Genomic DNA, 26,653 nt, shown 5'->3' with positions numbered 1-26,653 from the left:
TCAGGGGACAATGTAAAATGAGAACAGGGTCAGGAGAAAACTCTAGGGAACACTGGCAGTTCAATGTGGGCAAAGATAGTTGTTAACTGTGATTGAAAATAAAGGTCAGAGGAAATCTAGGAATGTATGGTAGCACAGAGATAGAGTGGCCAATAGTGTCAATTACAATGATAGATGCAGTAAAATGAAGGCTAAAAAATATCCACTACTTTTGAAAATTAGTTACCTTGTGAGCTTACTAAGAGCACTTTCAGAGGAATCTGGAAGGTAGGGAAAGGCAGTGGAAAGCCTAATTTGCAGCAAGTTGAAGCCTGAGTGGTAGTTAGGATACTAAGAGGAAAACCAGATTAGTCATTCAAGAGGCTAAGATATAAAGGACCGTGATGTCGAGATGTGTACAGGTTGAGGAAAACACATAGAGACAGTTAAAAACAACAACAACAACAACAACAACAGCAACAACAGCAACAACAAGACAGGAAGAGAAAAGATCAGAAAAGGGAGACTTCAGCTACCAGCTAAACAGACACCTACCTATTCCTCAGAGACTCAAATAAAGGAGACGAAAGTTTCCAGTTGTGAGGCTATGTGCTGAGGGTGTTTAAGCCTTATTTATCTTTGTAATTCAGCTGCTACCACAGTGCCTAGCACACACTGGTAATTAATGAATGTGTTAACAGGGGGAGGATTGTATTACAAATTGTTTTCTTTAATTAAAACACATAAGGCCTCTCTTTAGGCCCCCTGGACAAAGTACACAATTGCCAGAGCTGGTAACGTAAGTTTAGATTTGGCTCAACAAGTTGGTGGGCACGAGCACAAGTTAACCTGTGGGCCACTGTCAGTTGGGGATATAGTTTAGCCTGGCACAGATGGGTATTGATGACCCTTGGATGACTCTTTCTGTGCCAAGGCTGCCATGAAATTTTGCCCTTTGTATCTTGTCCCATTTCAATCTTCCTTCTTAATTTAGTTTCTGTGTTCCTAACCCAATTTGCTGCCTGCTGTTTCCACTTAGTGGTCTGACTTTTAAGACTTCATCATGATACCTTCACTTCAAACTTAGCTGAATGTCCTTCAGAGGAAAGTTCAACATTGATGAATTATCTGAAATTTATCTCATTTTAGTATAGTTTGCATCCAAACCCAATCCAAACTCCAAAATCTGATGACTTACAAGTTGGATGTGGACTACAAACTTTTTCTTTTGGCTAGATAGTTTAAAAAAAATTTTTTTAAACATTTATAGTAATTATTTTTGAGATAGAGACAGAGCATGAGTGGGGGAAGGGCAGAGAGAGAGGGAGACACAGAATCCAAAGCAGGGTCCAGGCTCCGAGCTGTCAGCATAGAGCCTGATGTGGGGCTCAAACTCATGAACTGTGAGATCATGACCTGAGCCGAAGTCAGACGCTTAACCGACTGAGCCACCCAGGAGCCCCTAGATGGTTTTAAATTATAATTAGTTGATAGCATTTAAAAACTGGGAGATTTTATGTAAAAATCCAGAATCCTGGCTTCTCCTGAAAAATCTAGAAGACTGGGTAACATTGCCATATGTTCCTTCATGATAACAACCAGTTGGAGCTAAGTAGCAGCAATATCTTCTCTCCAATCTCGCACAATTTTCTTGTTCCCCTACTCCCAACCCACCATCTTCCCACCAATGAGTTAAGTGTCAGTTTTCATTCACCTTCTTATGTCCAGTCCATTTTTATTACCAGCCTGGCACTTGAAGGCATGTGAGTTTGTAACCCTTGATAAGAAAGTAAGTGATATGAGAACAGAAACCTTGTTTATCTTTATACTTCTGCATTCCCTGGCTATAGCTCAAAAATTATGAGTAAATGGTTAAATGGGTAAAGTTGTATTCCAAAAGAATGTATCTACTAAACTTAAAATCAGATTGGAAGGAAAAGCAGATGAGCATACATAGAATTGCTAAAGGTCAAGTGAAACTGATATACTTTTGCTAATATGGGTTGGCTTTGGGCTCAAAGTTAGGACTATAAAACCTCAAATGTAGGGTTCAAGAGGGAACAAAGCTAATACTTTCAAATGAAAAACACTGAACAAATTCATATATAAATGCATATGCCATATTTGCTATGACACTAACTCTTAGTAAGGTGATTATATTTAGATATGTAATATAATTTATGAAGATCTGTAATTACAGAAGAAATAAGCTTTAGTTTTCCTCTTTAAAATTAAAAAAAAAATTTTTAAGGTTTATTCATTTTTCAGAGAGTGAGAGAGAGAGAGAGAGAGAGAGAGAGAGACAGAGCATGAGATGGGGAGGGGCAGAGAGAGAGGGAGACACAAAATCTGAAATAGGCTCCAGGCTCCAAGCTGTCAGCACAGAGCCTGACGTGGGGCCTGAACTCATGGATGGCGAGATCATGACCTGAGCTGAAGTCGGAGGCCTAACTGACTGAGCCACCCAGGCACCCTAAATTTTTTTAAAAAATACAAGAAATGCATGCTCACTGTAGAAAAATTACAAAATACACAGAACTAAAAAAAGTCACCAGCCATCCTACTACTCAAAGGTAACAATGGATAAGATGTTAGTACGTATTTTGATAAACCTCTTTTGATGGATAGATACATAGGTATGATTTAGATTTATGTATACATACATAATTATACTTTACAAAAACAGCTCATTTCTTATCTTGGAAAAATTGATTCAATTCAGCTTACATGTGCAAGGCACTATACGAGTCACTTAATCCTAAAATGCTGTATCAATCTTTTCTCAAAGTCATGAAAGAACTGAATTATTTAAAAGAGCATTTGTGATAACAGCTGAAGATGATTACTCTAAGTAAAGAAATGTGGCAGAATGGCAAGAGAGGACTCAAATTTGGGCTTTAGCCCTTAGCAACTGTACAACCTTGAGTAAATTACTGAAACACTCTCAAGTTCCAGGTTAATTCATTTATGATACTGGAATAATAATATTTAAATTATAGGGTCCTTATGAGAATTAAATGAGATTATGGCCTAGGATGTTTGGAACATGATACCCCAATATATAATAGCTGTTTATTATTATTGTTACATTGATAAAATTATGTTGCTAATATGCCATCTTAACAGGAACTGAAGTGGCTGAATCAGTTAGAAATAAAGTTTAAGAATTCAGTGGGTACAACTCAGTAGCAAAATCTCTAAATAATTTTATTTAAAAAATGGGGAAAGGGGCCCTGGGTGGCTCAGTCAGTTAAGCATCTGATTCTTGGTTTTGGCTCAGGTCATGATCTCATGGTCTGTGGGATCAAGCCCTGTATTGGGCTCTGTGCCAACAGCACGGAGCCTGCTTGGCATTCTCTCTCTCCCTTGCTCTGTCCTTCTCCCACTTGCACCCTGTCTCTATCTCTTTCATAATAAAAATAAACTTAAAAATAAATCCTGCTTAAACAAAAATGGGCAAAAAACCTGAAAAATGTCATATGAATGGCCAACAGGTCTTTTTGTGAAAAGATGCTCAACTTAACTAATCATTAGGAAAATGCAAATCAAAACCACGAGAGATCACCGCACACCTATTAGGATGACTTTTATCAAAAGGATAAGAGATGAAAAAAAAAAGAGATGATAAATGTTGGCAAGGATGTGGCAAAAAGGGAACCCTTGCACACCATTGGCGGGAATATAAATTGGTGCAGCTACTAAGGAAAACAGTATGGAGTTTACTCAAAAAATTAAAAACAGCAGTTTTTATGATCCAGCAGTCCGACTCTTTGGTATATATCAGAAGCAAACAAAATTACTATCCCCAAGAGCTGTCTACACTCCCATGTTCACTGCAGCATTATTCACAATAGCCAAGATACAAAAACAAGCCAAATGTCCAATGACAGATGAATGGATAAGGGAGAGGTGGTATACACACACACACACACACACACACACACACACACACGTAAATATGTAAATATATATATTTCAGCCATGACAAAGAATAAAATCCTGCTATTTGTGACAACAAGGATGAACCTAGAGAACATTATGCTAAGTGAATAAGCCAGAGAAAGACAAATACCGTATGATTTCACTTACATGTAGAATCTTAAAAAAAGAAAAAAAAATAAAACTCCTAGAAGGAGTAGAATGGTGGTTAGGGACAGGGGAAATGAAATTAACTATAGTTAATAGTATTGTGTTGTACACTTGAAATTTGCTAAAAGAATAAGTCTTAAACATTCTCACCACACACACACAAAGGAACCATGCAGGCAGCAGACATACATAAGTAATTAATTGTTAATCACATCACAATACACACACACACACACACACACACACACCCCAAATCATGGTGTATAATATACTTTAAATATATACAATTTCACTTGTTAATTATACCTCAATATAGCTGGGAAAAAAACAAAAGAGAATTGAACTTAATATTTTGGGAGAAGTGAGTGAAGTTTTCTACCTCCAAATTATGTTTCACAAAACTGAGGTACTTTAAAAAAGTGGAATATAAAATCTGCTTAGATAGAATTTTTATACTACTACATTTTTAAATTTTAATTAAAAAAATTTTTTTTGAAATTCTTATTTTAAGTAGGCTGCACACCCAATGTGGGGCTTGAACTCATGATCCTAAGATCAAGAGTCTCATGCTATACCTACTGAGCCAGCCAGGTGCCCCAATATACATATAAAACTAGGAGCTGAAGAAAGAAATAGGTAAAAATATCTGGATAACTTAAAGTTCCTTGTTTGAAGAACTTGATTTTGCAGGGCAAATAACCCATATAATTTTAGGAAATATTTAAAATTGTTAGATGAAGACAATCACTTTATATATGCTTATAAAATGGTGTTTATTACATTGTAGTATAGTTACTTTCAAGTTTCTCTCTACTGGGGCACCTGGCTGGCTCAGTCCGTTGAGTGACTCTTGATTTCGGCTCAGGTCATGATCCCTGTGTCGTGGGATCAAGCCCTGCGTTGGGCTACATGCTAAGCTTGGAGCCTGCTTGGGATTCTCTCCATTCCTCTCCCCCTTCCTCCTGCTCGCTCACTTAAAAAATAAAAAAATTAAAATTAAAAAAATTAAAATTTCTCTCTACCTCTATCTTATCCTTATCTCAAGGGTAAAGGGTATATCTTAGGCATTTTTGTACTTTCCATCTTCCATTTTATATTTCCATAGTATATGTACCTCACATTGAATAATTATTTATTAAATAACCTAGGGAAGAAACCAAGACTCCAACAGTTTTAATTCCAAGAGGAATTACAAAAGGGAACTAACCCAGGGCTTTGCCTGGTTATCCAAACAGTAGCACCCTGGCTCAGTTGGTAGAGCATGCAACTCTTGGTCTCTCAGGGTTGTGAGTTCAAGCCCCATGTTGGGTGAGGATATTACTAAAAAAAATAAAATCTAAAAAAAAAAAACCCAAAATAGTAGCACCTGAATTACTTAAGCAGATTTTCCATAATGGCTCCAGGTCCTCTCTCATCAAGATTAAGAAGTCTGGGTTAAGAATACAGAAGGCAAAGTTTAATGTGAGTGTGTTTGTACATCTTAATGACTTCAGAAACATACAGAAAATTTTTTAAATTATTAATTTTTAATATCTCCTCAGGCCCTCTAATAGAACAGACAGGAGTAAGCTCTGAAAAGAGTGGAATGAGACGGCCACTACTAACAGAAAGATTTCTTAAGTTCCCTCGGAAAAATAAAAATGTAGAGAGCAAAGAGAGTTTAACCTACCTCTCTCTTTGCAAAGGACAAAAAGGAATTCAGCAGCAATCTGCTTGACTCCAAGGTCAACATGTGTCATGAGGCGCACCAGCTTATTTCTCACAGTTGAGCCAACTTCAGGACGATTTGTCACATCCCTCAATGGTGGTAAAACCTAATGGCAGAAATGCAAAACCATCATCAGTTGTGGGTACTAGAGTAAGCGAGGACGGCACCATGCAACTGTCAGTCTTAGAATGTCTATGAGCTCAGTTTTCTATGAGTGGAAAAAGCTTTTTAAAAATAAATAGGTTTGCTTTCAAATAAAACTAAACAACAACAACAACAAAAATCCCACCTCAAATGATTTCAAGTTTGTAATTAAATTTCATTTGAAGAGAAACATCTCTTCATTGTACCACCATGATATACTCAAATTCATTGCTGGGTTTTTATTTATTTTAGCATCTGGAATGCCTTTGCCTGCTTCCATCAAAATCCATTTTAAAGCGAGGGTCAATCTATCTTCTCTATCGTCCATGGGGCCTTTCTTAATACTCTCATTCCTATTGATTTTTCCCTTTTTGTAATTCCTGCAGCATTTTCGTATTTACTAAAAAAATCTGTACTTATGTTTTCTTGTTGTTTTATAATAAAAATGGCTACTAATTATTGAATACTTTAAAGGTGCTAGTTCCTATAAGAGAGGATATACATATATATTCTCTATACTTGATCTCTACAGTAACCTTGCAAAGGAGGCAGTAACATCACCATCACCCTATTTTATCAATTGACCTGCAGACGGCCTGCTTGGTTTGTTTGCTTGCTCACTCACTTCACCCATCCATCCACCCAGCCCCCTCCCTCTTCAGGTTCTCCTATCTCACTGGCTGCTTCATCTCAGCCTCTTCTGCCAATTCTCTTTTCTCCTCTTGTTTTCTAAGTGTTGGAAAATTCAAGGGTTGTGTTCTTGGATGACATTCTTCACTTAATCTATTGGTGATCTCAACCAGTTTTTATGGCTTTATATAGTCTCTACATAGTGATAACTCCCTGAATTATATTTCCATCTTAATTTCTTTACTGACTTCCAGACTTTTAAAGCTTTCTCAAATTTAGCATGTCCTAAACAGAAGTCTTGATGCTCCCACCAAAGCTGTTCCTTCTTAGTTTTCCATCTCATTAAATGGTAAATCTATTCTTCCAACTGTTTAGTACAAACACCTTAGAAACAGCCTCTTCTCATCCAATCCACCAGCAAATTATATTGTTTCTACCTCTGAAATATATCCATAATTCAACCAATTCTCACTACTCCCTCTAGTATTACCAAATCCAAGTTACTGATATGTCTTGCCTGAACTGGTTATTACCACAACCTCCTAGTGGTCTCTGCTTCAAACCTCGCCCTTCTATGATTTATTCTCTACAAAGCAGCTAGGGATCCTTTGAAAGTCAGATCATGTCATTCCTGGTCTCAGTCCTCCAGCTTCCAGGGCTTCTCATCTTACTCCTAGCGAAAACAATGTCCTTACAACTCCCTTAGGTTTCACATAATCCAGCTTCCTGCTCTTTTTCTAACTCCAATTTGACTACACTTCTGACCTATGCTGCTACAGCTGCACAGGCCTCCATGGAACTTCTTAAAACACACCATGGTCTTTGCATTTGCTGCTCCCTCTGCCCAGAAACACTTTCTCTAGAAAATTGTGTGGCTCATTCCCTTCACTTTAGGTCTATGTTAAAATGTTGCTTACAGGAAGGCATTTCCTGACCACCCTATATGACTAACCTTGAGCATTCTTTTCTGTGCACCCCCACCCCCGCCCGCGCTTTAATCTTCCTCACAGCACTCATCACCACCTGATACAGTGTATATTTTTCTTTACTGTTGGCTTTCTTCCACAAGAGTCAGTGCCATGGGGGCAGGGACTTCTTTCTGTTTTGTTTACTGCTCTCAGTGCATGGCATATTACAATGTTCCATAAGTATTTGCTGATTGAAGGAAGAATGAATGAATTCAAAGATCTTCTTTTTAAAGATTTTATTTTTAAATAATCTCTACACCCAACATGGGGCTCGAATTTACAAAAGAGTTGCATGTTCTACTGACTGAGCCAGACACTCCTCAAGTATCTTTTTAAAAGTGCCTTCCAGGCTAGTATCCAAAATCTATAAAGAGCTCATCAAACTCCACACCCGAAAAACAAATAACCCAGTGAAGAAATGGGCAGAAAACATGAATAGACACTTCTCTAAAGAAGACATCCGGATGGCCAACAGGCACATGAAAAGATGTTCAACGTCGCTCCTTATCAGGGAAATACAAATCAAAACCACACTCAGATATCACCTCACGCCAGTCAGAGTGGCCAAAATGAAGAAATCAGGAGACTATAGATGCTGGAGAGGATGTGGAGAAACAGGAACCCTCTTGCACTGTTGGTGGGAATGCAAATTGGTGCAGCCGCTCTGGAAAGCAGTGTGGAGGTTCCTCAGAAAATTAAAACTAGACCTACCCTATGACCCAGCAATAGCACTGCTAGGAATTTATCCAAGGGATACAGGAGTACTGATGCATAGGGGCACCTGTACCCCAATGTTTATAGCGGCACTCTCAACAATAGCCAAATTATGGAAAGAGCCTAAATGTCCATCAACTGATGAATGGATAAAGAAATTGTGGTTTATATACACAATGGAATACTACGTGGCAATGAGAAAAAATGAAATATGGCCTTTTGTAGCAACATGGATGGAACTGGAGAGTGTGATGCTAAGTGAAATAAGCCATACAGAGAAAGACAGATACCATATGGTTTCACTCTTATGTGGATCCTGAGAAACATAACAGAAACCCATGGGGGAGGGGAAGGAAAAAAAAAAAAAAAAAAAAAAAGAGGTTAGAGTGGGAGAGAGCCAAAGCATTAGAGACTGTTAAAAACTGAGAACAAACTGAGGGTTGATGGGGGGTGGGAGGGAGGGCAGGGTGGGTGATGGGTATTGAGGAGGGCACCTTTTGGGATGAGCACTGGGTGTTGTATGGAAACCAATTTGACAGTAAATTTCATATATTAAAAAATAAAAAAAAATAAAAATTTAAAAAAAAAAAAAAAAAAAAAGTGCCTTCCATAAGCTAGGCACTAAGGTAGTAAATGACAATAAAAACAAAGTCAAATAATAATTTACTGTCCTGGACCCTTCATGTGTATATTATTTTATTTAATCCATTCAACTGACTTTCTTCTTTTCTCTCCTTCTACACTGAATGCCTATCCTGAATCAGGAGGTATTGGAGACACTGGAGATACAGCTGTGAACACAAACAGAAACTAAATCCCAGAAAATTGAATAATCTACCAAAGTGTTTACAGAACCCATATTCAGTATTTCTGATAGGGTAGAGCACCATGATTTCTGTGCTCTATAGGCACAAAGTCACTGCACAATAAATCCTTATTTGATTCAGCTAACCATATTGAGTTCTATATGGTCTCTATACACTGAATGTAGAGAAGAATGAGACATCTAACAAGTGATTTCATGTAGTATGTGCCTACTGTTCCAGAGTAAAGAATCTATTAACAAAGGTTATCACCCCAAAATTTTGTTACCAATGTTTTAGCTTTCTTAAAACACAATTTTTTAAACGTAAGTTTGTTGCTTTCATTGTTACATACCACTCCCAAACTGCATTTGTATAGACTCATTCTATTTCCTCCCAAATACTACCCTCCAACAAATTTTTTATTTTGACAAATCTTGTCCATCTCTTCTCTCAAATCCACAGATTCCTCATCTCTTCTGTAAACCTCTCCACAGACTAACCCAACCTGGGTTGGTACTTTCTACCATCTGTTCTCTTTCTACCTGCCTCAATACTTAAGACCAATTTCCTTTGGGTAGGCATGTGTTGGGTTCAATCAGGTAATAATGAAATAGGGCATAATAATTAATTAGCCATCATTCCATTTACACTATCACCAAAAGTAACCACCTGTTACTTTATGTTCTGCCTTTCTTAATCATCATAGTTGAGAGTGCATCTTTCTCAGGAAGAAAGTGGATTTTTGTGTGTGTCTTGTATCTTTAGTTATCTTTACTTATCATGTCTCATCTCTTTATACTGTAGTACCTCTTTAAGGACAAAAAGAGGGTCTCATAATCTTTGTTTCTACATAACATGTGGCTCAAGAGCTTCACATAGAGAAGTTGTTTAACAAACAGGTTTTTTTTGGCTCTTCTGGCCAGAGATCTAAACTCTAAATAGTTCAGTTGAACCTGGATCTCCTATGTGAAAAAGCTAAAATATAGAAAACTTAAAATATTTTTCATTTATTATTCACCAACTCCTCCTAGTCACAGTAGAATGTCTTAAAATAATCAACTTGGAAAATGACTTCAATTCATTAATCAACTAGTTTACTTGGCTTAAATGATTATTCATGCTTTCAGGGTACTACTCTCTTCTTCCAATAGACTGTAAATTCCTCAAAGATAGTCTCTACTTTCTAATTTCTCCTTAGCAGCAGTATCTATTAATGTACTTCACGTATGGTAAGGTGCTTACTAAATCTTGATCATAAACATAAAGGGGGGGAAATGAAGCTGGTTCATTTAACAAGGGAAATTCTGTATGGCAAAAAATGAGCAGTGGAGTGAATGGTTGTACCATGCACCGAAATGTGGAAAGAAGGAAAGAAACAGGGTGAAGGGATGGGAATCAAGAGCTTAGTCGGGTATGTGTTAAAACTTAAGATACCTACTATACATCTAAGGGGAGGAGATGAGTAGGCAGCCTGTTATATCAATCTGGAGAGGAGGGGACAAGTCAGGGCCAGAGACATAAATTTGGGAGTCATCAGCGTACAGATGATTTTCAAAACCATGACTGCTGAATGAGATCACCAAGGGAGTGGAAATGGAGACCAAGGCAATATTGCCTCGGGGCACTCAAACATTGCAAAAAGGTTCCCTATTGTGTCCTAGAAACCAAGTGAAGAAAGTATTTCAAGAAGGAGAGAATACCCCATTACATCAAAATGCACTGGGGAATTAAAGAAAAAAGGTTTGAGAACTATTAGATTTGGCATTACTGGGTTGATGATTTTTGATGAGTGCCTCTGCAGTGGGGTGGAAAGCCTAATTACAGCGGGTGCAGGAGAGAATTAAAGAGTAAAAAGAATAGAGAAGGTGAGTACAGAAAAGTGTTTTGAGGAAAACTGCATTAAGAACAGAGTAATGGGGAGGCAGCTTGAGAAGTGGAATTAAGAGAAGGTTTTTTTATTTTTAAGATGAAAGATGTGTTTGGATGAAGATAGAAATGACCCAGTACATTAAAAAAAAAAAAAAAAAAAGGATTAACATAAGAAGAGAGGAAATAAATGCAAAAGCAAAGTTCTTGAGAAGGTGAGAAGGAAAGGGATCTAGGACACAAGCGAAGAGGCTGTCCACAGAAGAAAGCAGGGACAATTCACTCATGATAGAAGGGGAGACAAAGGTTATATGACACAAGCAGATGAACAGAAAACACAGTGGTACAAAGAATCCTTATCATCAACTCTACTATCATCCTACTCCAAACATTCACCATCAGCTCTCTTTCCAGCTGGCCTCCTTGCATCTACTCACATTCCCCTAGTCTATCCTACATATAGTAGCCAGAGTATTTCAAAATATAAACAAGTACCCTTCATTCAACTCCCCTTCTCAAAATGGTCCAATGCTTGCCCATCTCACTTAAAAGAGAACCAAAAGTCCTATACAACCTCAGGCTATGTGGTTCTTGCTTACCTTTTTTTACTTCATCTACCACTCTCCTTGTCAACTTGGTCTAAACTCCTTGCTCTGCCATAAGCACACCAAGGCATCCTCTCACCTGAGGAACTCTGAACATGTTCTCTCTATAGTCCCCTTCCAGATATTCTCAGAGATCCTTTTCTTATTTATCCAAGTTTCCGCTCAAATGTTATTTTCTCAGAGAGGCCCTGCTGACTCTCCTAAATCTCCCCTTCCCCTGCTGTCTTTCTTCAGAACACATCACAACTTGCCATTATAACATATTCATTTACTTTTTGTTCTCCGACTATAAGGTAAACTCCACAAGGCAAAGACTTCATCTATCTTTCAGTGGTTAGAACAATGCTTAGAACACAGCACAAAGTAGATCTCCACTATTAGTTGAATAAATGAATCAATGACTCAGAAAAATACACACGATCACTTTTTTCCCGGATTAGGAAGATTTCAAAGATTAAAACTAACTTTTCTGAGTTTCTGATTTTATGAAAGTAAACCATTATGAAAGAATGCAACTCATTAATTCTATTTTTAGAAACTGCATATAAGAAGATTAACCATGAGATGTAATATGCATTAAGCAGTTACCTGATCTTTGAGAAATTTTCTGATGTTTCGATGGGCTCGGGAACATTCTGTTAATAAGCTGAGAACCGGAGTTAGACCTTCTCTATAGCTGCTTCCCTATAAAGAAAACCAGACATACTACATTAGTTTCTAACAGTGTTACTTTCCTCTATATAACTGAGTATATTAATACTCCTTTTTTGGTGGGGGAGACATTTTATGTTACCAAAGCTTTACAAACTATTTAAGAAATTATTTTCCTAACCATGTTTTCATTCTACCAGTTATCTTCATTTTTATTAATGCTCATTTTTATGCTCCCTGGATTTTCCTACATTTTGTGGGGTCCTCACTGGCTCAACCAATGGGCTTAAATAAGGCAAAGGTTTTGACAACCTACCCATACTACCCTGCTGCCTTTTAATATAGCTACCAGACAAAAGAAAATAAGCAGCTCACAACTAATGAAAACTTGATTTTTTTTAAAGATAGCTTTTAGGTATTATGGAAAGTATTTATCTTCAGGTTTTGTGGGCAGATAATTTTTACTTCTAGGTCTTAAAAAATACCTACATGGAAAAGTCATTAATTTTTCCTTCACTTGCAGGCACTAGTCACAGTTTTGGTGTTGCATTAACAAATTTTTTGTCTTTAAACAAATAAATTGACTTGTTTTAGCAATTAATCATATATTGTAATAAAATGATTTCCAGAGCATAATTATGCAGTATGTCAGCTATAAAAAAAAAAGATTAAATTTAAAAATCATGTCCTGTGATGTCTGTATATATGGCACATTTACATTCTTTAGAAACATCTTCCCAAGGCCTCCATTTTATCAGCCTTACCTTGTCTATTCTCTTCTCCATAAAATTGAGTAAAACATGAATGGCTTCCATATTCATACCATTGTATACCATGGTATTGTTTTTCAAAACAGTTTCTTTCTCAGCTGTTTTATCATTGGGCAGTTCATCTAGAGTCGTTGCCTCTTGGGCTGTTTCTTCATGGGTTAATGGACAAATGAGAACATCCAAACAAGAGACCGGAACATTGCTTAAAAGGTTGACTGCATTGCTGAAAAGCAATTTAAAAATACAATATTTTAATTTCATTGAATAGTCCTTTAAGATGCAAACATAATAAGAAGTTCAGAAATGACTTTTAGGAGTCAATTAAAATTTTTCTATTTCAAAACAAGCCTTTAATATTACTTGGCATTTACTGACTAAGAGACACAAAATAAAGAGAACAGTTTTAAATACACATATGAGAAATTAGAAAGAACAGATGTTAAATGGACACACACAATCACATGATGTCCTGTCACTTTCTGAAATGCTAAAATAGGAATTAGTGAGCTTTAACACCATCTCTTTAATTTTATTATGACACAATGCTAGCTTTTTTTTCCTTGGGGTTTTAAATCCTTTTGTGGAGCCACTGGTGTTTTATTATTCCTTAGATTACAACATAAAGCATTTGAGAAGCTGTATATAAGCAGCTTATCACAGAGGCAACAACATTAAAAAACCAAATATTATGGCATTAAGTTTTGTTCTTTCTAGATGTAAAAAATACAATTTTTGGATCATCTAATTTTTAAAATAGTTTTAGAGGTTTTCACTATTTATTTATTATTTGTAATTTTTTTCAGTTTATTTATTTTATTTTTTTTAAATTTACATCCAACTTAGTTAGCATATATATCATCTAATTTTTTTAAAAGACATTATCAGAAAATAGGTAACGGTGTTTTTTTTCTCCTTTTCTCATCACCAGATCTCTTTAAAAGAGGTCCACATAGCCATTTCAAATCTCTAATCCCCTAGGCCTTTTCACTAAGGAACACATGCACCTGGGATGCATACCAGTAGGGGGAACCCAAACCTTGTGTTTTTGATGTTCCCTAAAAATCTTGTTCTGTTGCTCAGCGTGTAAGAGATTAAAGTGACACTAATAATTTAAAAAATTAGACATGTTCTCAATTAACAGATTTTTCTTCAAGGATTATTTCATATATTCTTTCATCTAAAAGGAGAGGCGGTGTTCTCTGCTAACTGGATATTATAAGCCTGTGCCTTAGAACTTCCTGATAAACAACAATGGAAAGACAGGCATTACATTTCCTAGTGACAGAGAAGCAGATCTAAAAATAACCACATCCTGACTAAAAATAAACTCTTGCAAATGCAATTGAAAAGTCTAACCACTTGGAAACCAAACTTAGGGCTGATTCTATCTGATGCTGCTTTAATTTAGACCACAGTAGTTCATTTTAATTCAGATTATAGTGACACCCTCAAAAATAAACAAAGTAAACACCAACAAAACAGAAATAAAATATAAAATTTTTTCTTTCCTTACTCTGAAGTGTGGCTCTCATTTCCCCAAGAATGAGTATTTCCTTCCTTTTTTTTTTATATTACGGAAAAAATATTTAAAAAATCAAAGTTTAAAAATTAGACAATGCAGAACAATGAGTAGTGATGTAAACGGTATCAAAAAAATCTGAACCAAGAACAAAAATAACAAGTCCTATCAATGAATGGTTCTTGGTAAAATACAAGTTACTTGGAAGCCCCCACTAAAAATCTGTCACTGCTTCTGTGATTACTACTGCTACTGTTAAATAAAGGCCCTCATTTTGATTATTTGTAAATGATCACAATTGGTTGAAATACAATGCTTTTCCCACAAACTTTCATTTAAAAATTTTTGCAAACATCTGTAGTTCCTTATCTTGAGTTAAAAATGTTTCCCTTCTGACTTAAGCATTTGGAAACTGTTATTAAATATCATAGATTCACTGGGGATAAAAACAAACAAAAGAACTCTACCATAGAATTCCTTTCTTAAAACCATATAAGTATTGTGAAATGTTAGGATTTTTTTTCGACACATAGGGCAACAGGCACAGGAGTCCATTGATAGGATGATTTTCTAAATCTACCATAGAGAACACACTGAAAAGTTTAAGACAGTGCATTTCATTACAAAGGAATGTTTTCCTTTAAATTCATTTAAAATAAGTAGTTTCCAGGAATCCAGTAAATTTAAGAAACCAAATGCTGAGTTTGATTCAACAAATATTTGGAGCTTTTAGGCTTTTCAAGAAAAGTTCTCATTTTCTCATTTCTTATTAAACAACTGGGTTTCCAAACAACTACAAAATTAATTTTCTGGCTCACTGTGTTTGAGCTATTCTTTTTAAGTAAGGAAGGCCAGCTTTTTGAGCTCTGTCACTTCTCTGACAGTTTTATTTGTGGTAGAAGAGTGTATGAAATTCTCCAGCTACCAGGAAGTCAGTGACTATGCACAGATCTGCACAATGGTGTTTGCATTCCTACTCCAGGGGGTAGAAATACTGTGTATATTACTCTCCCCTTTTCAGCTTCCTAGAGATCATTAATCACTGGGACATGACATCCTCCCACTCATGCTCCCAGCCCCCTCCTGATATGCAGATTCAAAAGCAAAGCCTATTTAGAGCTCCTTAATGCCCTGATTAAAGCCTTGTTAGTTGTGAGAGTGGGAAGGCAATCTAAAATCCAGTCCTGTATCAATCACTGGACTAAACATAATTTAATACCAAATGACAACAAGAAGCATGATAACGGTACATGCAGACCCACAACCATTAACAAATCTTTCCTGGTTCAAACCTATCTTCTTTATACTTGGGGCTCACATATCTTTTCTTCATGGCTACAGAATTTACTTAAATGAAACTTAAGATCTCCAAAAGACTTTCAGATGTAAATTCCTACCTTTACTCTAGCTCAATTCAGTAATTATTAATTACTTGTGTCAGGCATTGTTTTATGAAGAAAAAGACAAATCCATGTCTTAATGGAGCTTATTTTCCAGCATGGAGAAAACTGTCAGTAAAAAGTAAACAAAACAAATAACATGAACGAATAGAAGGCACATAGAAGCTCATAAGTGGCCTGGGGTGGGGGTGGGGGTGGACCAGGAGGGTAAGATAGACAAATGTAGGTTATAATTTTGAATAGAGTGGTTAGGGTAGTCCTCACTAAAATGGTGTCATTTAAGCAAAGACTTAAAGGAAGTGAGGAAGTGAGCCATGTAACTATGTGGGGAAAGAGCATTTCAGAAAGAAAAGCAAGAGCAAACGCCCCAAGTCATGCAGCAGCATGACTGAAGAACTGTAAGAAGGATGGTTTCGCTGAACTACTATATAAAGGAGAAAAGGAGTAGGACAGGAGATCAGATAGGTATAGGAGGCCAGATAGGTCTCGCAGGCTATTATAACTTAATTTTATTCTGGAGTGAAAAAGGAACCACTATAGGGTTTTGCATGGTGATATACTCTAATTTACCTTAAAAGGGTCACTCTGACTATTGCATTGAGAACAGATGGTAGGACATCAAAGGTGAGAAGAATCAGGATGTTACTATAATAATTTAGATGACTGAACATGATGATAACAATGAAGTGGCTACATCTGGATACATTTTAAAGGGCATTTCTTGTGAATTGTGAACGGTAAGAATTCAAGGTTCTAGCCTTAGCAAGTGGAAAGCTAGAGTTGCCATAAACTGAAATGGGAAGTGCTGCAGGAGAAGCAGCTTTTTAGGGGAACATTAAGAGTTTAATTTTGGATATGTTAAGTTTGGTTTATCTATTAGACTTCCAAGTGGAGATGTTGATAGGAAGTTAGCTATAAGAGTCTGGAGTCCATGGAGGGAGATCTGGATTAGAGATAGAAAGTGAGGAGTTTTAGCATGTGGATGATGTTTAAAGATAAAAGATGGGATCAGATCAGTGAGGGAATGAGTGTGGACTGAAAGACTTTGAGGGCTGAACCTGGGCCACTCTGTTGTCTGAGGCTGAGTTTAGGAAATTACAATTAGTGAGGTAGGAGGAAAACCAAGATAGTTTGGTGTCCTGGAAGAAAGTATATAAGCAAGAATGGAGCAACCACCCTGTCAAATGATGTGGACAAACAAGCAAGATGACAAATGACAAATGTCCATTGGATTAGCACCACAGAAGTCACTAAGAGCCATTCCAGTTGAGCAGTGGAACTAAAGCATGAGTTGACCAAATTCAAGAAAGAACAGTAGAGGAACCAGAGAGTCCACGACTGGAGGAGTTTTGCTGTAAAGAGCAAGAGAAGACTGGAGTAGCAGCGGGTGAGAAGTATCAAGAAAACACTGGATAAGATATGGATGGAAAGACCCCTGTATGCTGCTCTCTGCAAAGCATATCTTTTTTTTTTTTAATTTTTTTTTTTTTTAACGTTTATTTATTTTTGAGACAGAGATAGACAGAGCATGAACGGGGGGAGGGGCAGAGAGAGGGAGACACAGAATCGGAAGCAGGCTCCAGGCTCTGAGCCATCAGCCCAGAGCCCGACGCGGGGCTCGAACTCACGGACCGCGAGATCGTGACCTGAGCTGAAGTCGGACACTTAACCGACTGAGCCACCCAGGCGCCCCAAAGCATATCTTTTTAACACACAGCAACCTAGTCACTGTTCTCTAAATGTGCCATAGAGACATACTCATTTCTGTATTTGACCATGTTTTCTCTTGCCTAGAATGTTCTCATTCTTTAAGACTAGCTCAAACTTCCCTTCATTCTCAACATATATTTACTATGCCTACTATGCTAGGTGCTAAGTATACAGTATAAAGCAAAGGATAATGCCTCTAAAGGAGGGGACTTAATAGGCGATGAAACCAGAAAAGTACATGTATGTGTGCATGGAGTGGGGTAGGAGTGTCATAAAGGGGATTGCCATGAGATGCATGTTATGGCCAGATGGGTTACTGGTGACCTTAAACTGGAGTTATTCTGGCAAAGAGGAAGGTGCAGAAGCCAGGGAAACAGATTTCCCTGATAAGGCTACAGATCATTAATAAATGCAAAATAACAATAGAAGTTTGCTCTGAAACATAAAGACAGAGGGGAACCCTGAGGGGATTCTAAACAGAGATTTGCTTTTCAAGAAACAACTCTTGCATGCAGTAGATAGGACGGACCAATCTGCTGGGTTAGTAAAACTGTCCCACAAGACTGAGCAGCCTGAGTTTAGAAGTGGAGAAGGTGGGTGGTCTGACAGATCTGGGGTTGGGTGCTTCAAGACTGGCAGGACATGAAAATGAAGGTGTACAGACAGGTTGAAATGATGAACCAATGCTTCAGAATAGAGAGAGAAGAAAGTAAGCCTCTGGGGGCTTATAGGTAGAAGAAAAAGGAATAACCAGGAGACCAGAGGTCTGGATGAGGATGGAGAATAGGTACAGTATAAGTAAGAAAGACTTTCTTCATCATGCTAGACCACAGTGAGCTTGTCTTTAAACTCTATTAGCAGTTATTATTTGGATAATTCACTGGAATACTACTCAAAATCTTGTGATAGCTCTTCTATTATGGTCTTGAATTGTTATTTAACTTTTCCTAATATTTATGTCTTGTCACCTCATTTAGACTCTATGTTCCTCCAGAGTATGCACTATGGAGACCTTCAAGCACCTAGCATGGTGCTCAGTGATAGTTCAGAAAATATCTGTTCACCTACATAAGTGTTATTCACAGTAAGAAGTTAAAGAGCTAGGTGGTTTAATAACAAAAAATAAAATAAAATAAGACCCCCTTTCCCTGATCTCTCCAAAGTAAACTCTCTTGTTTTCTGCATTCCTACATAAGCTTGCTCGTGTCTGATGCAGCACTCATCAAAATAACTGCACTTATTTACTTACATGTCTGTTTTACCCCTAGTTGGTTAAGCCCTGGAGAACACAGATTGTACTGTATTCATCTTTGTTGTCCAGGAGTTCAACATAGTGCCTATCATATAGTAAGAGCTCAGTTAAAAAATATAAGCCAAAATGAAATCCAATTTTCAAACTTCTAAAAACAATCTTTATTGAAGTATAATTGAAACACAATGTTACATTAGTTTCAGGTATACAACAGTGATTCAACAATTCTGTTACTTAGTGCTCACCAGGATAAGTGTAGTTAGCACCTGTCACTAAACAACATTATTACAATATTATTGCCTATATTCCCTATGTTGTACTTTTCATCACTGTGACTTATTTATTTTATAACCGGAAGTCTGTAGCTCTTAATCTCCTTCACCTATTTTACCCATTCCCCCATCTTCTCTCCCCTCAGTTTTCAAACATTTATTGAAAGTCAGCCACGGGTAAGGCATTATGCCTAGCTAATGCTGTGGTGGTAATCATTTTGTAATATAAGTGTATCAAAGCAACACCACTGTGCACCTTCAACAATGTTATATGTCAATTATAGCTCAATAAAGCTGGAAAAAAAGGCATATGCTTAGCATTGTAATAAGATATCATTAGGTACTTCAATATGTGAGATAAAATAAATTGGTCTAAACAAAGAAACAACAACATGGGGCACCTGAGTGGCTCTGTCAGTTAAGCGTCCGACTTGATTTCAACTCAGGTCATCATCTCATTGTTCATGAGATCAAGTCCCACGTTGGGCTCTGTGCTGACAGTGTGCAGCCTGCTTGAGATTCTCTCTCTCCCTCTCTCCGCCCCTCCCTCACTCATGCTCATTCTCTCTCATAATAAATAAATAAACTTTAAAATAAACAAAGAAACAAAAAAGGCAGGGAGGTAATCACTACTTTTAAAAGACACACCATGGAATACTACATGGCAATGAAAAAGAATGGAATATGGCCTTTTGTAGCAACGTGGATGGAACTGGAGAGTGTTATGCTAAGTGAAATAAGTCATACAGAGAAAGACAGATACCATATGTTTTCACTCTTATGTGGATCCTGAGAAACTTAACAGGAACCCATGGGGGAGGGGAAGGAAAAAAAAAAAAAAGAGAGAGAGGTTAGAGTGGGAGAGAGCCAAAGCATAAGAGACTCTTAAAAACTGATAACAAACTAAGGGTTGATGGGGGGTGGGAGGGAGGGGTGGGTGGGTGATGGGTATTGAGGAGGGCACCTTTTGGGATGAGCACTGGGTGTTGTATGGAAACCAGTTTGACAATAAATTTCATATTTATAAAAAAAACCAAAACAAATAACAGATCAAAGTTTAATTGCTTGTTTGAAATGTACAAGTAGAACTGATAGTATATTTCACACCAATAAAATAACATAACAATAAATTGAAAAAAATGAAAATAAAAAACACACCAGCTCTTTGGTTTCAAAAAAAAAAGAGAGAGAGAGAAAGCATTTTGTAGATGCCAGCGTGCTAACTGAAAGAAATTAGATGGAGAGGTTAAAAGAAATTAAATCAGATCTGGTCCTTCCCTCCCCTCTCCTCAACTATCCAGCATTTAGGCCAGCCCCATCTTCCCCCTTCTAAAATAAAATGAAACCACAACCACATCCACATGCAACTGTTTTTGGCTGTTTATGTATAAGCTTGCTGATTATGGACAAGAGGGCTGAAAATACGTTCAGGAAGATAGCAGAGAAGAACAGAATTAGGATGTGTTCTTTAAAGTAGCAAAAAAGATGGCTCAAACCAACAATTTACTTGTTACTTTAAGTATAGACAAGAGAAAATGAAATAGAATAAATAGATTTTTAAAGCTATCTCACACGCTTATTAGTGGAAATAAAGGTTAAGGTCAGCTGTCCGTGTGAGCTAACTCATTTTATCTCAATGTCCCTGTCCTCTTCATTGCTCTGGGGGTGGGGAAAAAAAGGGCACTGTCTTACAGAGACAGCACATCAGAAAAAGCTGTTGCCAAGGTATTTTTTTACTCACTCGTTTCCTGGAGGAGCCTAGTAGGCTTATGACACGTATGTATGATAGACAGAAAAGCTTAGATGATTGGAAAATAGATTTCTCTACATGATCACAGGATATACACAGAAATAAGTTCCTAAACAAAATATCAAAATCAAAAACCAACTTTTAAAAGTTGGAAGAGATCTGGAACTAAATATTGGTTCTAAAAGCCAGTATGCTTATTACAGTAATAGTTACAGAAGTGGCAGTGGCAGCCTTCCCACCTGCCAAGTGCTTCCTCAGTGCCAGGGACAATAGCTCTTTATTAATTTCTTATTGAATCATTACTACAACTCTTTGAGTTTGATGATAATGCATAATCACATACTATTCAGGTTTACCTATTTCATCATATTTGTCCTTAAATCCAAGTGTCAAAAAGAAAAAGAAAAAAACAAACTTAGAAAATAACTTAAAAACTGAAACAAAATATTACTTTGAAAAACATTCTGATTTTTTTGTTTTAACTTTGCCTTAAACACACACACAGTTTTCATGGCCACTACAAATAAGCAGAATTTAGTAGGTATTACAATTCTAGTAAGTTACCTAAAATAGCTCTTTGAGGTTAAAGCAATTTTCTCTGTATTTAAATGGCTTAGCCTAGAGTCATTATTCTCCAATGATACTAATCACTTTAATTCTGATTAAAGGGACATGCAGGGCCTTTCCAGATAAACTGTCAAGTCAGCCACAACCTCAATCTCCTGGGAAAGCCTCTGAGAAACTCCTATATCCTGTTTGTGGCTCTAGGGATATCCCTTCTTATTTACAGTGTACCTAATAGAAATTTATCAAAGGAACTTTTAAGATAAAATCAAATTTAAAGAAAAGTATCTTTAAAATTTATTTAAGAATAAATATTTAAAGCAAATAATATCATTAGGAAAATAAAGAAATCTAATTACTTTTTAAAAAATCTGATTTTTAAAACTTCTCTTCTTGCTCTCTTTTGACAAATACTGGGTGCTGTGTTAAAATATTAAATTTATCAGGGGCAGTTGGGTGGCTCAGTCAGTTAAACGTCCAACTCTTGATCACATGGTCATGGGATGGAGCCCCGAGTTAGTCTCTGTGTCGCCAGCGTGGAGCCTGCTTGGGATTCTCTCTCTCCTCCTCTTTCTCTGCCCCTCCCCCACTTACGCACATGTGTGCTCTCACATCTAAAAACAAATAAATAAACATTTAAAAAAATATATTAAATTTATCAGAGAAATCTTTGGCAATGTTTTTGTAACTAGTGTGACAATTCTCCACTTTCTCCTCACATTCTTTTCCCTTTATTTATTTTGAGAGTGAGACAGAGAGGAAGGGGCAGAGAGAGAGAGGGAGAGAGAGAATCCTAAGCAGGCCCCTTGCTGTCACCACAGAGCCCTAAGCAGGGCTCATTCTTATGAAATGTGAGATCATGACCTCAGCTGAAATCAGAGTCAGCCACTAAACTGACTGTGCCACCCAGGCACCCCTCTCTTCACATTCTTGTATGAATACCATTTAACTTATAATATCTGATTTCAAAAAAAAAAAAAGCCACCAATTTACTCCTGGGCTTTCTATAAATCCATTTTTTTTTAAGTTTTAGTATCTACAGTGTCTCTTGATTATGAAAAAAATTATAGTAAGTCAAAAACGCTTAATAAAATCTTTTTAGTGGTTATGATTTTTGCACTTAATCTGATTATTTTTTTAAATGTTTTTATTTTATTTTTGAGAGAGAGAGAGAGAGAGAGAGAGAGAGACAAAGTGTGAGTGGGGGAGGGGCAGAAAGAGAGGGAGACACAGAATCCAAAGCAGGCTCCAGGCTCCAAGCTGTCAGCACACAGCCTGACGTGGGACTTGAACCCACAAACCGTGAGATCATGACCTAAGCGGAAGTTGGACGCTCAACCGACTGAGCCACCCAGGTGCCCTAATCTGATTATTTTTTAAAGGCACTGACTCAAAAAAATTAAAGGAACTTTTGATCTCTAGCTGAAGGAAAAAAATCACACTTTTTAACTGTGAAGAAAATAATCTTTTGAGGTTTGCAGGGTGGGGTACATAAAGATAACCTACCAACAAACTCAGCATAATATCAAATAATAAATTGCTGATAACTAAAATAATATGAATTTGATTAAAAAATAACAAGGTTACGTTTCATTTTTACACTCTGGTTGTGTTTCTATTAAGTTTTACTTAAGTCATATTTTGGAAAAAAAGAATACTGTAAATGCTCAAAAGCTATGAAGAACCCAATTTTAAGTTTATTTGTAAAAGAGAGTTAACGCCAAAGTTATTTGTTTGCAGATTTGAATTTATTTGAGTTGTTTAAAATGCCATTTATATTCTTTTTTTTTTTTTTTTTTTTAATTTTTTTTTTTCAACGTTTTTTATTTATTTTTGCGACAGAGAGAGACAGAGCATGAACGGGGGAGGGGCAGAGAGAGAGGGAGACACAGAATCTGAAACAGGCTCCAGGCTCCGAGCCATCAGCCCAGAGCCCGACGCGGGGCTCGAACTCACGGACCGCGAGATCGTGACCTGGCTGAAGTCGGACGCTTAACCGACTGCGCCACCCAGGCGCCCCAAATGCCATTTATATTCTTAAAGAATAAAGCACCCTAAGCAGTCTTATGTTAAAATTATAAGTGTTGTTAATACAAATCTGATCTAGAATAGAAAGTAAAAGAAGGAGAAAAATGTATTAACTCAGTTCTCAGAGAATGATACATTTTAGTAGCTGTCCATTAATAGCTCCAACAGGCAAGACACAAAACTTGAACTATTTTTTATATATTAATACTTGAGACTATGACCCAATTCTTATAATAGGTTTTTAAAATTTAATTAATCCATATTGCTTAAGATACACTTTTTGGTAAATACTCTTACAATGAAATTAGTGGAAACATTAGTTTGAGTGTAGTAATTAAAAGCAGGGTTCAAATACAAGCTCTGTCACTTAATAGAGCTGTGTGATTGCAGAGAAATTGCTTAATCTTTCTATGCCCCAATTTCATCATCTATTGAAAGGGAAAAATAGTACCCACTTGATAAGGTCGGTGTGCTGATTAAAAGAAGTTAATCTTTATAAAGCACTTAGCATAATGTCACATATAGTATTCAATAACTTAAAAAATTTTTTTTAACGTTTATTTTTTTTGAGAGAGAGAGAGAGAGAGAGAGAGAGACAGAGCATGAACAAGGAAGGGGCAGAGGTAGGAGGGAGACACAGAATCTGAAGCAGGCTCCAAGCTGTCAGCACAGAGCCCAACATGGGGCTTGAACTCATGAACCGTGAGATCATGACCTGAGCTGAAGACGGGCACTTAACCGACTGAACCACACAGGCGCCCCATTATTCAATAACTATTGAACTGTGCTATTATTACTGTTGTTTTGGGTTTTATTGTTGAATGCAACAAATGCCAAACTGTCTCCAAAGGGGACAGAATGAAAATTTGTCATCAGGGCATGGTAGTGATTTCTGACTTACCGGTTACTTGATTTACCAGAATATTTTCACTTTCCTGTACTCATAACAACTAAAATTAGAAGCATAAAAACATCGAGAATTGATGATGTCCTCTACTGAGATATCAACACAGAAGTTACCTACCTGTGCAGCTCTTCTGTTTTGTCTTCAGTTGGACCTACGATTAGTAAACAATGGCGAAGGACAGCTGCCATGACACGGAACTGATGAGAATCACTCTACAGCAAATAAAAAAGACAAGAGGAAAAATTGGGGATTGAATGCCTTAGTGAAGGAGTCTGGTGTATTCCTACATCCCTGGGAGCCATCTTCTGGACCATTTGTCCCCCTAAACAGTCATTCTTATACCATAAATAATAGAAGTCAGGACACTGTAGACAAAATTCTCAATACTAAGTTAATAGTTACTGTCTTATATGAACAGCCATCTCCAGAAGTGGCTGAAAACCAGAAGATGCTGATCTAACCACTCCCTTTATGGCATGTCAGGCAAAGAGAGACATGATCAACAGCCATGCATTTCCTACTCTCTTTTACCTTAAGACTCAATTCACCTGAGGATCTTTTCCATTTTCAGAAAGTCTATAGATTCTTTTGATAGTATACTGTTAGAGTTTACTAGTGGTTATAAAAGTTCAAACAGATGTAATGCTATCAGATATTTTAACAGTGGGCTGTACATACTTAACTGCCTCATTTCTTATTTCAAAAGCAATAAATTAAAAGGTATAATCTGTCAACTTCATTAATGAGTCTTCTTAATCTCCTAGTTCTCCCAAATCTTGCTAGTTCCCCCAGAATTACCAGCAAGTGATGAAAAACAAGTGATCTGAGTTTAATCTCCTATTTTTCCAATGTTTACTCATTGTTATTAAAGACACAGAGAGTCAGAGGGAAGAAGGCAAGCAGTAGGAAATAAGCTAAGTTTTGAATAATCACTTAGTTTACCTCCTCTTCTTTTAGAGATTTTGGGCCTCTTCTTGAGATTTTGGGCCATTATAATTTCTTTAATTACCTGCATCAAGGTCATATCTCTCTGCTTCCAGATTTTTAGTAAGAAGACATGTAAAATAAATGATAATTATAATAGAGATCCTGCATATGCTATACTTCAGGAAGTCTCCGATTACCTCAAAAACTATTTAAAATTTTAAAAACTTTATTAAAAATGTTTTAAATCTAAAAACTTCAGTTTTACATATAATCTCAAGTCTATATAAAGTGAAATATACTCAAATATTATACATATATTCATATATATAACTCAGCCCTCTGAGATGATGTCTCCTATAAGATCTAACAAACAATAGAGCACAATTGCATTACTCATAATGCAGATGACAGTATTTTAAGCCTAACACCATCATATGTTCATTTGGAAGAGATGAAGGCCTCAGTAGCATAATGGTAAAAAAGCACTTCACTTGGAGTCTGGAGTCTAGGCTGTGACCTTAGACAAGTCATACAGATTCTCTGAGCCAAAGTTTCCCCACACACATCTCCACAAATATGAGACTGGTAGGGTTATAAAAGGATTAAAGAGGATGATACACATGGAAGTGCTTAGTACTTGGAATGAAACATTTGAAGGTGAGTGGAAAGGATGAGGGAAGAAGGAAACAAAAGGTAAGTAAGACTGATAGAGCTGAAATGAGTGATAGTAAAATAATCATGTGTTGGGGAAGGAATAGAGAAAAGGGGAGGGGGGTCAGTAGAATGCCAGAGACACTAGGACTGGTAGGGTTGAAATGAATGCTGTCCCATTCACTGTCCATTTTCAAATGCCTGGATCAAAATTCTCTAATATGTAAATACACTTTTGCTTACCCCAAATTACATGAAGCACAGGAAACACATGTAAAATTCTTCCATTTGTTAATTCTTAATAAGATCATATTTTCCTCGGTTTTGAAAATTAACTAGGAATGCACTTCCTTTCAAACAAGATTTTCCTTTATTCTAGATATCACAATCATTTCTTCTCATGCTGATGTTGACAAGCCTCTTGCAAAACTATCCATTGTGGTCTTTCTATTTGCAACTGTAAACCAAAATCCTACTTCTTTCCATCCCATTTCCTCCTGTCCCAACTTTTATAACGCCAATTCCCAAGTTGTACCTATATCCTCAATGCCCTCTTTTACTATAAATCCACTAAATTCCCTTTCTCTACTCAAAACAACTGTCAAATCCCTGGATTGTTGTTTCCAATCTCAGCATCACTGATTCCTTTTCATATTCCAGGTCTCAGCTAAAATATTTCATTAGAAAAGACCATTAGAAAGACCATTTCATTAGAAAAGACCTACTTAGACCATATCTAAGTA

General features: G+C 36.8%; 1 protein-coding gene across 6 annotated transcripts in view; it reads right to left on the bottom strand.

The window, feature by feature from the left end:
* RIC8B (RIC8 guanine nucleotide exchange factor B) overlaps positions 1-26,653 on the bottom strand; it is a 104,531-nt gene that overhangs the window by 27,827 nt on the left and 50,051 nt on the right. For all 6 annotated transcript variants that reach the window (XR_013556666.1, XR_013556667.1, XR_013556668.2 and 3 more), the window contains exons 4-7: positions 24,450-24,544; positions 12,925-13,153; positions 12,098-12,193; positions 5,738-5,882 (exon numbers count right to left, since the gene is read on the bottom strand). Coding sequence is in view for 3 of the 6 variants with exons in the window: in XM_078449518.1 (XP_078305644.1) it covers positions 5,738-5,882; positions 12,098-12,193; positions 12,925-13,153; positions 24,450-24,544 (565 nt within the window). In the remaining 3 variants the exon portion in view is untranslated. The remainder of the gene's footprint in view (positions 1-5,737; positions 5,883-12,097; positions 12,194-12,924; positions 13,154-24,449; positions 24,545-26,653) is intronic.

The sequence above is a fragment of the Panthera onca genome, chromosome B4 (assembly GCF_046562875.1).
Source record: "Panthera onca isolate mPanOnc1 chromosome B4, mPanOnc1 haplotype 2, whole genome shotgun sequence".
Taxonomy (NCBI): Eukaryota; Metazoa; Chordata; class Mammalia; order Carnivora; family Felidae; genus Panthera; species Panthera onca.
This window is presented reverse-complemented; position numbering and strand designations above follow the sequence as displayed.